This window comes from Salmo salar, chromosome ssa02, assembly GCF_905237065.1.
Source record: "Salmo salar chromosome ssa02, Ssal_v3.1, whole genome shotgun sequence".
Classification (NCBI taxonomy): domain Eukaryota; kingdom Metazoa; phylum Chordata; class Actinopteri; order Salmoniformes; family Salmonidae; genus Salmo; species Salmo salar.
In genome coordinates, this window is record NC_059443.1 from 79939120 (window position 1) to 79953005 (window position 13886).

The window sequence follows — 13886 nt, forward strand, 5'->3', positions numbered from 1 at the left end:
AAGAATATCACTCAAACAGAAGGGGAACAAACAGAGTCACTGACAACAACCAACACGAAACAGGAGGGGTTCTGAAAGACACTCATGGAGGTGTCCACTGAAAGTTGACTAGCAACAACAACTGGGACCTAAAAGACACCCACTCAATTTTCCCAAGAGGCAAACAAAATAAAAACCCAAACTGAAAGACAGGAAGCAAAATAAAAACTTTGCAGATCAGACAAAGGAATGTTTATCTAGATATCAAAGCGGGAGCGCAAACTAAAGGTGTTGACCCTCCACATCTCTGAAGACCACTGGCCCAGTCGTTTTTAAATATCACCAGGGCCAGCACAGGTGAAACACCTTCCCACTAACGAGATGGACGAGCCAGGACAGGTGTGGTTGTAACACACGCGAGGTGACGCCAATCGGTGCGCCCTACGTGCTAAAAGTCCAACCTCAAAACATAAATGGAAAACCCAAAACCTGTAACACCTTCCCCCTTGAGACAACTAATATATTCTATAGTTTTGTTGGACAAGTTCGCGCACCAACAGAAAACTTCCATCGCACAACATAATCAACGTAAATGCGGCGCCTTCTCCAGGGTAAACATGGCAAAAAAATATTATAATAATAATAATACAAATAATAAATAAATAAATAAAAATACGCTCTAACCACTAGGCTACCAGCCGCCCCTAATAATCTCGTCCCCTTGGAACGATCGCAAAACAAAACTCATCTCCAAAACGTGCAGTGAAAATAAATTGCGAGCCAGGGCTACACACAGGCTAAACACAAAACGGATCGACTGCCCACCCTTGACAATCAGCAACCAAGTTGTCCTTACCACGGACATGTCTGATTTCAGCGGGAAACTCCTGTAATATGAGACTCCAGTGAAGGAGTCGGCGGCGGTCCTTTCGCTAGATTTGAATTTAGTTCAACTACCAAGTTAATGTACACTGAACAAAAATATAAACACAACATGTAAAGTGTTGGTTTCATGAGCTGAAATAAAATATCCCAGAAATGTTTCATATGCACAAAAAAGCTTATTTCTCTAAATGTTGTGCACACATTGTTTTACATCCCTGTTAGTGAGCATTTCTCCTTTGCCAAGATAATCCACCCACCTGACAGGTGTGGCATGTCAAGTAGCTGATTAAACAGCACGATCATTACACAGGTGCACCTTGTGCTGGGGACAATAAAAGGCCACAGACGTCTCAAAGTTTGAGGGAGTGTGCAATTGGCCTGCTTACTGCAGGAATGTTCAACAGAGTTCTTTCTCCAACGTCATTTTGGAACATTTGGCAGTACGTCCAACTGGCCTCATAACCGCAGACCTTTCGTATGGTGTCGTGTGGGTGAGCAGTTTGCTGATGTCAACGTTGTGAATTGAGTGCACCATGGTGGTGGTGGAGTTATGTTATGGGCAGGCATAAGCTACGGACAATGAACACAATTGCATTTTATCGATGGCAATTTTGATGAACAGAAATACCGTGACGAGATCCGGAGGCTCACTGTTGTGTCACTCATCTGCCTCCATCACCTCATGTTTCAGCATGATAATGCACAGCCCCATGTCACAAAGGTCTGTACACAATTCCTGGAAGCTGAAAATGTCCCAGTTCTTCCATGGCCTGCATACTCACTGTCACCCATTGAGCATGTTTGGGATGCTCTGGATCGACAGGCACGACAGCGTGTTCCATCTCCCGCCAATATCCAGAAACTTTGCACAGCCATTAAAGACGAGTGGGACAATATCCCACAGGCCACAATCACCAGCCTGATCAACCCTATGTGAAGGAGATGTGTCGCACTGCATGAGGAAAATGGTGGTCCCACCAGATACTGACTGGTTTTCTGATCCACACCTCTACCTTTTTTTTTTACGGTATCTGTGACCAACAGATGCATATCTGTATTCCCAATCATGTGAAAATCCATAGATTAGGACCTAATTCATTTATTTCAATTGACTGATTTCCTTATATGAACTTAAACTCAGTAAAATCTTTGAAATTGTTGCATTTATATTTTTGTTCAGTGTAGTTAAATTACATGTAGTTCCCCAACACTGGCCATTTTGTTTACAGTTTTTGGTATGACTAATTTTGTCCATTCTTTGTTATAACCCACCTGTTTTTTTTAGGCGGTAATACATGTTTACTCTGAGGAAGAGTTCCTTATCAGTAGGAAACACACCCTAGTCCCTCCCTTTAGTTTCACACTAAGGCTACATAACAAATGGCACACTATTCCCTATATAGTGCACTACAGAGCGCTATGGGCTAAAAACACAACAAACTTCACTGGCTGCATTGTGAATGTGACCCAATACCACCACCTACAGGACGATGGGGGAAACTACTGGCTGCATTGCGAATGTGACACAATGGCACCTCCTGCAGGGCAATAGGGGAACTTAATTCTTTCAAACTAAGTTTTCACAGGATGAAACACATCAGTATACTTTAATGTTATTTATTAAAATCAGATCCAATACTCATAATAAAGAGACAAAGATGTAAACTGTGTTTTACCAGAGAATGTGTTCATTACTACTGCAGTATACACTCTGTTTACGTCCCTAATGGCACCCTATTCCCTATATAGTGCACTACTTTAGGCTCTGATCAACATTAGTGCACTATATAGGGAATCAGGGTGCCATTTGGGAATCATATTATATGATCAATATCAGATCGTGTACATTCTAATGGATAGATGACATGACAGATCTTTTACCATTAAGACCATCACTACCTCCATATTCACATACGGTCCCAAATGGCACCCTATTCCCTATATAGTGCACTACTTTTGGCCAGAACCCTATGGGCCCTGGTCAAACGTAGTGCACTAAATTGGGTGTCATTCAGGACTCAATACAATTTTTTGTCAAACATCACATTCTCTGATACTTTAAAACCTCATATTTGAACTCAGAGTAAACAACTGATGTTCTGCAAAAGGGAGAAATAGTGTCGGTCCTGAATGGTACCCTACTCCCTTTATAATGCAGTCCTTTTAACTAGAGCCCATAGTGAATGGTGTCCCATTTGACCAGAGCCCATAGTGAATGGTGTCCCATTTGACCAGAGCCCATAGTGAATGGTGTCCCATTTGACCAGAGCCCATAGGGAATGGTGTCCCATTTGACCAGAGCCCATAGTGAATGGTGTCCCATTTGACCAGAGCCCATAGTGAATGGTGTCCCATTTGACCAGAGCCCATAGTGAATGGTGTCCCATTTGACCAGAGCCCATAGGGAATGGTGTCCCATTTGACCAGAGCCCATAGGGAATGGTGTCCCATTTGACCAGAGCCCATAGAGAATGGTGTCCCATTAGGGACATCATGAAGCAGTAAAACCTCCCATCATGATCACGGTTCAGACACACAATGGCACATTTCCAGTGCTCTTATTTTGTAGTCCTCTTAGAGAGGACATTTATTTTGAAGCCACCCCCGTGTCTTCACCAGGAGATGATTGGACAGTGTCTCTCATGTGACACTCTTGGTGCCTTTTCAGCTGCCCTGACGCCGTGAACCCTTTCCCACACGCGCTACACAGGAACGGCCGCTCCCCTGTATGTGTCCTCATGTGTAGCTTCAGACTCCCCGGTGTGGTGAACCCCTTATCACAGACAGTACAAGGGTACGGCCTCTCTTTAGTGTGTGTGATCTGATGCACTTTCAGGTTGCCAGATTGGGCGAAACTGGTCCCACATATGGCACAGATGAATGGTTTCTCTCCGGTGTGTGTCCGCTGGTGGCTCTTCAGGTCTCCAGCGCGCAAGAAGGTTCGGCCGCAGAAGGAACAGCAGAATGGTTTCTCTCCGGTGTGGGTTCTCTGGTGGGTCCGCAGGTTCCCCAGCTCTGTGAAGCTCTTACATTGGAGACAGATAAACAAAAAGACACAAAAACAAAAATGAAGGAGGGGAAGCATTGAAATATTGCACATATAACGGATCTACCGCTTATAAGACTTGTTTTCAAAGAGAATGGCAAATCTATAACTCGCATTTCTATCTGAAATCTGTTGGTTCGTACACAAAGCTACATAATTAACTTTAATTGACACGCACCTTGCCACACTGGCAAATGTGGTAGGTCTTCTGCCCTGTGTGGAGCAGCTTGTGTTTCTTCAGGTCGTGGGCTCGGGAGAACTGTTTCCCGCACTCGGAGCATTGGTGTGGTTTCTCCTTCGTGTGTGTCTGCAGATGGGTCTTCAGGTTGCCGCGAATGGCGAACCCTTTACCGCATACAGAGCAGTGGTGTAGGTTCTCCCCTTTATGGATCATCTGGTGGCACTTGAGCGACTTGTATCAAATCAAACTTCATTTAGATCATTACTTACAACAAAATGCAGTGCAAAGTGCTTCCCATACATACATCAATAAAACGTGAGAAAGATAAAACAAAACAGCAGACGAGGAGTAAATAGATAAATTAAGACAGTAAAACAACAACGAACCTTGAAGTAGGAGAAGCTTTTCCCACAGTCATTGCAGTGGTACGGTTTCTCCTCCCGGTGAGTCTGCTGGTGATCTTTATAGTGGGCCAGCCGGGAGAAGCTTTTCTGACACTGGGAGCACTGGTACGGTTTCTCCCCTGTGAATAGAATAACTGTATTTTTTGATAAAGTTTATATTGATTTAAACTGGTGTTGAGAACAACGAGGTGGAAGCAGGCAGCAACGGAGTGAGGAGACGAGGAAACAGATAGGGGAGTTTCTCTCTCTGCGCTTAGTTATAATCAACTTAATGTTAAAAAAAATATTGCAATAAAATAAGCTAATGCAATTGAAGGCATGTATCAAATACAGTTGAAGTCGGAAGTTTACATACACTTAGGTTGGAGTCATTAAAACTTGTTTTTCAACCACTCCACAAATTTCTTGTTAACAAACTATAGTTTTGGCAAGTCGGTTATGACATCTACTTTGTGCATGACAAGTACATTTTACAACAATTGTTTACAGACAGATTATTTCACTGTATCACAATTCCAGTGGGTCAGAAGTTTACATACACTAAGTTGACTGTGCCTTTAAACAGCTTGGAAAATTCCAGAAAATGTCATGGCTTTAGAAGCTTCTGATAGGCTAATTGACATCATTTTAGTCAATTGGAGGTGTACCTGTGGATGTATTTCAAGGCCTACCTTCAAACTCAGTGCCTCTTTGCTTGACATCATGGGAAAATCAAAAGAAATCAGCCAAGACCTCAGAAAAAAATGGTAGATCTCCACAAGTCTGGTTCATCCTTGGGAGCAATATCCAAACGCCTGAGGGTACCACGTTCATCTGTACAAACAATAGTATGCAAGTATAAACACCATGGGACCACGCAGCCGTCATACCGCTCAGGAAGGAGACGCGTTCTGTCTCCTAGAGATAAACGTACTTTGGTGCGAAAAGTGCTAATCAATCCCAGAACAGCAGCAAAAGGACCTTGTGAAGATGCTGGAGGAAACAGGAACAAAAGTATCTATATCCACAGTAAAACGAGTCCTATATCGACATAACCTGAAAGGCCGCTCAGCAAGGAAGAAGCCACTGTTCCAAAACCGCCATAAAAAAATCCAGACTACGGTTTGCAACTGCACATGGGGACAAAGATCATACTTTTTGGAGAAATGTCCTCTGCTCTGATGAAACAAAAATAGAACTGTTTGGCCATAATGACCATTGTTATGTTTGGAGGAAAAAGGGGGAGCTTGCAAGCCGAAGAACACCATCCCAACCCTGAAGCACGGGGGTGGCAGCATCATGTTGTGGGGGTGTTTTATATTGAAGCAACATCTCAAGACATCAGTCAGGAAGTTAAAGCTTGGTCACAAATGGGTCTTCCAAATGGACAATGACCCCAATCATACTTCCAAAGTTGTGGCAAATTGGCTTAAGGACAACAAAGTGGCCATCACAAAGCCTTAACCTCAATCCTATAGAAAATTTGTGGGCAGAACTGAAAAAGTGTGTGCGAGCAAGGAGGCCTTCAAACCTGACTCAGTTACACCAGCTCTGTCAGGAGGAATAGGCCAAAATTCACCCAACTTATTGTGGGAAGCCTGTGGAAGGCTACCCAAAACATTTGACCCAAGTTAAACAATTTAAAGGCAATGCTACCAAATACTAATTGAGTGTATGTAAACTTCTGACCCACTGGCAATGTGATGAAAGAAATAAAAGTTGAAATAAATCATTCTCTCTACTATTATTCTGACATTTCACATTCTTAAAATAAAGTGGTGATCCTAACTGACCTAAGACAGGGCTTTTTTACTAGGATTAAATGTCAGGAACTGTGAAAAACTGAGTTTAAATATATTTGGCTAAGGTGTATGTAAACATCCGACTACAACTGTACTTGCTTATACTGAAACTCCCAATGTCATATCCAACCGTTATACTAATTTAAAGCAATAGTCATGTGTGGTCACCTAGATGATCATTTCAGCACCGACTTGATTGGGACAGCGCCACCGCATTGCTTTAAAAAAAGTGTGGGTGACTCGTCTTGATAGATCTAACTAAATGGCAGATTTTTCTTTATTCGCTGAATCTCCGTTTGGATATTCGATAACAATCAGGCCGGGGAAATGTTAGCTAAGTGAGTGCTCATGATCATCTTGATTCTAGTTTGCTCATATATTAAATGATCAGAACATTTTGCCAGAGTGTAGCTTAACAAGTGGATTCTGCTCTTCTCTGGCGTAGCAGCCGGTCCTCCTCCAAACCAAAACACCTGTGTCTTGTCTGATAATCAGTCAATGAGATTTTATTCAACCGAATCGCTGTCTGTACACTGCCTTCAGAAAGTATTCACACCCCTTGACTTTTTCAAACATTTTGTTACAGCTTGAATTTAAAATAGATTCAATGTAGATTTTGTGTCACTGGTCTACACACAATAACCCATAATGTCAAAGTGGAATCATGTTTTTAGACATTACAAATGAATACAAAATGAAAAGCTGAAATGTCTTGAGTAAATAAGTATTCAAACCCTTTGTTATGGCAAGCCTAAATAAGTTTAGGAGTAAAACAAGTTAATGTGCTTAACAAGTCACATGGACTCAATGTGTGTGCAATAATAGTGTTTAAAATTATTTTTGAACAACTACCTCATCTCTGTATCCCACAAATACAATTATCTGTAAGGTCCTTCAGTTGAGCAGTGAATTTAAAACACAAATTCATCCACAAAGACCAGGGAGGTTTTCCAATGCCTCGCAAAGAAGGGCACCTGTTGGTAGATGGGTAAAAATGTAAAAAAAGCAGACATTGAATATCCCTTTGAGCATGGTGAAGTTATGAATTACACTTTGGATGGTGTATCAATACACCCAGTCACTACAAAGATACAGGCGTCCTTCCTAACTCAGTTGCCGGAGAGGAAGGAAACCACTCAGGGATTTCAACACGAGGCCAATAGTGACTTTAAAAACAGTCCCAGAGTTTAATGGCTGTGAAAGGAGAAAACTGAGAAATGACAGAGTGAAAAGAAGGAAGCCTGTAATGAATAAATATATTCTAAAACATGCATCCTGTTTGCAATAAGGCACTAAAGTAAAACTGAAATTAACTTTATGTCCTGAATACAAAGCATTATATTTGGGGCTAATCCAAATACAACACATCACTGAGTACCACTCTCCATATTTTCAAGTATTGTGGTGGCTGTATCATGTTAAGAGTATGCTTGTTATCGGCAAGGACTGGGGAGTTTTTTTTAGGATAAAAAGAAAAGGAATAGAGCTAAGCACAGGCAAAATCCCAGAAGAAAACTGGTTCAGTCTGCTTTCCAACACACTGAGAGATAAATTCACCTTTCAGCAGGACAATAACCTAAAACACAGTTAAAGTTTTGACTTAAATCTGCTTGAAAACCTGAAAATGGCTGTCTAGCAATGATCAACAACAAACTTGATAGAGCTTGAAGAATTTAAAAAAGAATAATGTGCAAATATTGTACAATCCAGGTGTGCAATGCTCTTAGAGACTTACCCAGAAAGACTCGCAGCTGTAATCGCTGCCAAAGGTGATTCTAACATGTATTGACTCAGGGGTGTGAATACTTATATAAATTAGATATTTCTGCATTTCATTTTCAATACATTTGGAAAAATATGTTTTCACTTGGTCATTATGGGTAGATGGATTAAATTGGTTAATTTGTCACCCATTTTGACAAAATTGGTTAATATGTACAATCTATCCACTATGGAGCTGTGAGAGTACGTCCTGTTTTATCTGTCTTAACGTAACTTCAATATAATCAACCATTCATGCATGTCATTGCACAGCAATCAAGCATTTTATATTAAAATGAAATAACAAAAGGGAGCCTTGAATAATTCAACAATAAATAACTTGATTTTTCTGCCAAACATCTATTTGAATAAAAGCCCCGTGTTTTGAACGCATGTTTGATTAGTAAACAATTGGATCAGTTATGGGTCTACTTTGGAAAGTTTACAAGGTCCAGCGAGGCTCTTTAGCAGGGCAGTCACAGGGTGTATTTGGGTAGGATGTATCGGCGTTAACAGATACCACTGGAATATTGGCTTCTCCTGATACTCAGATGCTCTGCCTGTCGCGGTCTCGCAGACCATCATTCTCCCGAGTGCACTCAAGCCTATTCCTATCGCGATTTGAAACATTTCTAATCATCCCGAAAAAAATTACGTTTCATCATGGCCACAAATTTCTCTGGCCCAGCCAATAATGGAATCCTGGCAGCTGCTGCGGCTGAGAGAGAAACGTAGTGGGCTGAAAAGGTAGGCAGACTTCCATTGGCTTCTCCCCCCTTAACACAAAATGGCAAGCCTGAAACCGTCGGGTTCGGGCTGAGAATGAGACCTCTACACAGAACACATACCAATGATGCCAATGCAAAACATATACAAGATGAACATAAATACATTTTCAGTTAAAAGCCGGTACAAAACGTTCAGTGTCTTAGAGATATAAACCTGAGAGGTAAAACGGCATATATTATATTAAATATATTATATAATTGACCTGTGTGGATACGCTGGTGGATCTTGAGGTTACCCTGCGCAGTGAAACCTTTCCCACACTCTGAACACTGGAACGGCTTCTCTCCTGATAGATAGACGGACAGACAGAACGTTTCAATGTCACAAATAACAGATTTAAAAACCACATTGAGGCCCAATCAAAGAGAGTTGAGACACTGATAACTTTTGAAGGCAATTATAATATCAATATACGTTATAATGCATTACATCATACTATCATTAACATAATGTATTTCACCTTTATTTAACCAGGTAAGTCAGTTAAGAACAAATTCTTATTTACAATGACGGCCTACCGGGGAACAGTGGGTTAACTGCCTTGTTCAGAGGCAGAATGACAGATTTTTACCTTGTCAGCTCAGGGATTCGATCCAGCAACCATTTCGGTTACTGGCCCAACGCTCTGACCACTAGGCTACCTGCCGCCCCCTCATCATCAACAACATCCCATGACATCATCCTCTATACACCTGGAAGAAGGAGCACTACACCTGTGTGGGTCATCTGGTGTTTCTTCAGCCCTCCCAGACTGGTGAAAGTCTTCCCACACTGGTGACAGACGTGGCTCACCCTCTCTCCTAGGGATGAGTTAGAGGTACTGATAAGTGGATCAAGAGCATCCATATCGATTCCAACATTTTGTAATCTAAAATAATACATTTAAGTGATATTTCCCATTACTAGACATATTTTTGATTCAGCCCCCCAATAGATAGGTAAGCATGTACCACACATCTCTTACTATAATAATAATACATACAACTTTTAAAATGTTACTAACCCTCTCTCCTGTGTGGATACAGATTTATTTAGCATTGACATGAGAAGACCTCTACACTTCACAGCACCTCTACTTAGAGAAGTAGTTGACGTCACTAAAAATGGTCCCAAATCCATCAGAAGCATACTGCATGATCTGGTGGATGTTGAGTTGTGATGTTATGGCAGGCGGATGTTGAGTTGTGATAATTGGCAGGCATGGTCTGGTGGATGTTGAGTTGTGATGTTATGGCAGGCGGATGTTGAGTTGTGATAATTGGCAGAAATGGTCTGGTGGATGTTGAGTTGTGATGTTATGGCAGGCGGATGTTGAGTTGTGATAATTGGCAGGCATGGTCTGGTGGATGTTGAGTTGTGATGTTATGGCAGGCGGATGTTGAGTTGTGATAATTGGCAGGCATGATCTGGTGGATGTTGTGATGTTATGGCAGGCGGATGTTGAGTTGTGATAATTGGCAGGCATGGTCTGGTGGATGTTGAGTTGTGATGCTACGGCAGGCATGGTCTGGTGGATGCTGAGTTGTGATAATTGGCAGGCATGGTCTGGTGGATGTTGAGTTGTGATGTTATGGCAGGCATGGTCATCCAAGTTGTCCTGAATTTGGTGCTGTGGTGCAATAAGGCTTGAGCATCACCATGGCTGCTTACAGCTATATTCTATATCTTGTAATAGTCTATGCCAAATACTGAAAAATAATAATAATCATTGTTCACAATAACCTGTGTGGATGGTGAGGTGTCTCTTCATGTCGTCTGAGCGTGAGAAACATTTCCCGCAGACGGAGCACTGATGGGGTTTCTCTCCGCTGTGGGTCTGTGTGTGCCTCTTCAGGCTCCCCACGGTGATGAAGGTCTTGCCACACTGGGAGCAGGGGTGTAGCTTCTCCACTGCACTCTGAGCGTTCGAACTCTGTTCATTCTCCCCATCGAAACTGTCTGTGTCCGAGTTGGCGCCCCCTCCTGTTTCTGTGACAACACTACAGGTTAATTACTGTAGGTGACCGGGTGTATCTCTTAAGATCAATGTTCTCTTACGTAACACTATAAACTATCAAAGTGGATACAACCAAAGCTTTTATCATCCCCATGAATGGTTATTGTGGTCTGTGATTACCTGAGTTGGTCTCATCCCCGCCACCTCCCTCCTCCTCTGCATCTCTTTTAATAGAATGCCCTGTTAAAATAGATTCACATGAATAGAACAGATAATATCCATCAGAACCTCTACAACAGTCCAGCACAGGCAACCAGGCAACCAGGCCACCGGGGGCCTGAGTGTCTGCTGATGTTTATTATTTTTGTCAATCAGTGTTTGATATAGACATGGGTGACCAGGAGTGTACAATAATGAGTGCAGAAAGTTAGGCGCCCCGAGGACTCTCCCCACCCATTCTAGCTAGCTACTGTCCTGCTACTACCCAGAGGACTCTCTCCCCACCCATTCTAGCTAGCTACTGTCCTGCTACTACCCAGAGGACTCTCTCCCACCCCATTCCAGCTAGCTACTGTCCTGCTACTACCCAGAGGACTCTCTCCCCACCCATTCTAGCTAGCTACTGTCCTGCTACTACCCAGAGGACTCTCTCCCACCCCATTCTAGCTAGCTACTGTCCTGCTACTACCCAGAGGACTCTCTCCCCACCCATTCTAGCTAGCTACTGTCCTGCTACTACCCAGAGGACTCTCTCCCACCCCATTCTAGCTAGCTACTGTCCTGCTACTACCCAGAGGACTCTCTCCCCACCCATTCTAGCTAGCTACTGTCCTGCTACTACCCAGAGGACTCTCTCCCCACCCATTCTAGCTAGCTACTGTCCTGCTACTACCCAGAGGACTCTCTCCCCACCCATTCTAGCTAGCTACTGTCCTGCTACTACCCAGAGGACTCTCTCCCACCCCATTCCAGCTAGCTACTGTCCTGCTACTACCCAGAGGACTCTCTCCCACCCCATTCCAGCTAGCTACTGTCCTGCTACTACCCAGAGGACTCTCTCCCACCCCATTCCAGCTAGCTACTGTCCTGCTACTACCCAGAGGACTCTCTCCCCACCCATTCTAGCTAGCTACTGTCCTGCTACTACCCAGAGGACTCTCTCCCACCCCATTCTAGCTAGCTACTGTCCTGCTACTACCCAGAGGACTCTCTTCCCACCCCATTCCAGCTAGCTACTGTCCTGCTACTACCCAGAGGACTCTCTCCCACCCCATTCCAGCTAGCTACTGTCCTGCTACTACCCAGAGGACTCTCTCCCACCCCATTCTAGCTAGCTACTGTCCTGCTACTACCCAGAGGACTCTCTTCCCACCCCATTCTAGCTAGCTACTGTCCTGCTACTACCCAGAGGACTCTCTACCCACCCATTCTAGCTAGCTACTGTCCTGCTACTACCCAGAGGACTCTCTTCCCACCCATTCTAGCTAGCTACTGTCCTGCTACTACCCAGAGGACTCTCTTCCCACCCATTCTAGCTAGCTACTGTCCTGCTACTACCCAGAGGACTCTCTCCCACCCCATTCTAGCTAGCTACTGTCCTGCTACTACCCAGAGGACTCTCTTCCCACCCCATTCCAGCTAGCTACTGTCCTGCTACTACCCAGAGGACTCTCTTCCCACCCCATTCCAGCTAGCTACTGTCCTGCTACTACCCAGAGGACTCTCTCCCCACCCATTCTAGCTAGCTACTGTCCTGCTACTACCCAGAGGACTCTCTCCCACCCCATTCTAGCTAGCTACTGTCCTGCTACTACCCAGAGGACTCTCTCCCCACCCATTCTAGCTAGCTACTGTCCTGCTACTACCCAGAGGACTCTCTCCCCACCCATTCTAACTAGCTACTGTCCTGCTACTACCCAGAGGACTCTCTCCCACCCCATTCCAGCTAGCTACTGTCCTGCTACTACCCAGAGGACTCTCTCCCACCCCATTCCAGCTAGCTACTGTCCTGCTACTACCCAGAGGACTCTCTCCCACCCCATTCCAGCTAGCTACTGTCCTGCTACTACCCAGAGGACTCTCTCCCACCCCATTCCAGCTAGCTACTGTCCTGCTACTACCCAGAGGACTCTCTCCCACCCCATTCTAGCTAGCTACTGTCCTGCTACTACCCAGAGGACTCTCTTCCCACCCATTCTAGCTAGCTACTGTCCTGCTACTACCCAGAGGACTCTCTCCCCACCCCATTCTAGCTAGCTACTGTCCTGCTACTACCCAGAGGACTCTCTCCCCACCCATTCTAGCTAGCTACTGTCCTGCTACTACCCAGAGGACTCTCTCCCACCCCATTCTAGCTAGCTACTGTCCTGCTACTACCCAGAGGACTCTCTCCCCACCCCATTCCAGCTAGCTACTGTCCTGCTACTACCCAGAGGACTCTCTCCCCACCCATTCTAGCTAGCTACTGTCCTGCTACTACCCAGAGGACTCTCTCCCACCCCATTCCAGCTAGCTACTGTCCTGCTACTACCCAGAGGACTCTCTCCCACCCCATTCCAGCTAGCTACTGTCCTGCTACTACCCAGAGGACTCTCTCCCCACCCATTCCAGCTAGCTACTGTCCTGCTACTACCCAGAGGACTCTCTCCCCACCCATTCCAGCTAGCTACTGTCCTGCTACTACCCAGAGGACTCTCTCCCACCCCATTCTAGCTAGCTACTGTCCTGCTACTACCCAGAGGACTCTCTCCCACCCCATTCTAGCTAGCTACTGTCCTGCTACTACCCAGAGGACTCTCTCCCCACCCATTCTAGCTAGCTACTGTCCTGCTACTACCCAGAGGACTCTCTCCCACCCCATTCCAGCTAGCTACTGTCCTGCTACTACCCAGAGGACTCTCTCCCACCCCATTCCAGCTAGCTACTGTCCTGCTACTACCCAGAGGACTCTCTCCCACCCCATTCCAGCTAGCTACTGTCCTGCTACTACCCAGAGGACTCTCTCCCACCCCATTCCAGCTAGCTACTGTCCTGCTACTACCCAGAGGACTCTCTCCCACCCCATTCCAGCTAGCTACTGTCCTGCTACTACCCAGAGGACTCTCTCCCACCCCATTCTAGCTAG

The 13886-nt window shown here is 44.6% G+C and overlaps 1 protein-coding gene across 1 annotated transcript in view; it reads right to left on the reverse strand.

Annotated features, from left to right (window-relative positions):
* Window positions 1-2465: 2465 nt before the first annotated feature.
* Window positions 2466-13886, reverse strand: part of LOC106594722 (zinc finger protein 420) — a 29042-nt gene continuing 17621 nt past the window's right edge. Inside the window, exons 9-15 of the mRNA XM_014186117.2 lie at window positions 10943-11002; window positions 10549-10794; window positions 9540-9626; window positions 9029-9112; window positions 4478-4614; window positions 4089-4322; window positions 2466-3889 (exon numbers count right to left, since the gene is read on the reverse strand). Of these exons, the coding sequence (XP_014041592.1) occupies window positions 3452-3889; window positions 4089-4322; window positions 4478-4614; window positions 9029-9112; window positions 9540-9626; window positions 10549-10794; window positions 10943-11002 (1286 nt within the window). The 3' untranslated portion in view covers window positions 2466-3451. The remainder of the gene's footprint in view (window positions 3890-4088; window positions 4323-4477; window positions 4615-9028; window positions 9113-9539; window positions 9627-10548; window positions 10795-10942; window positions 11003-13886) is intronic.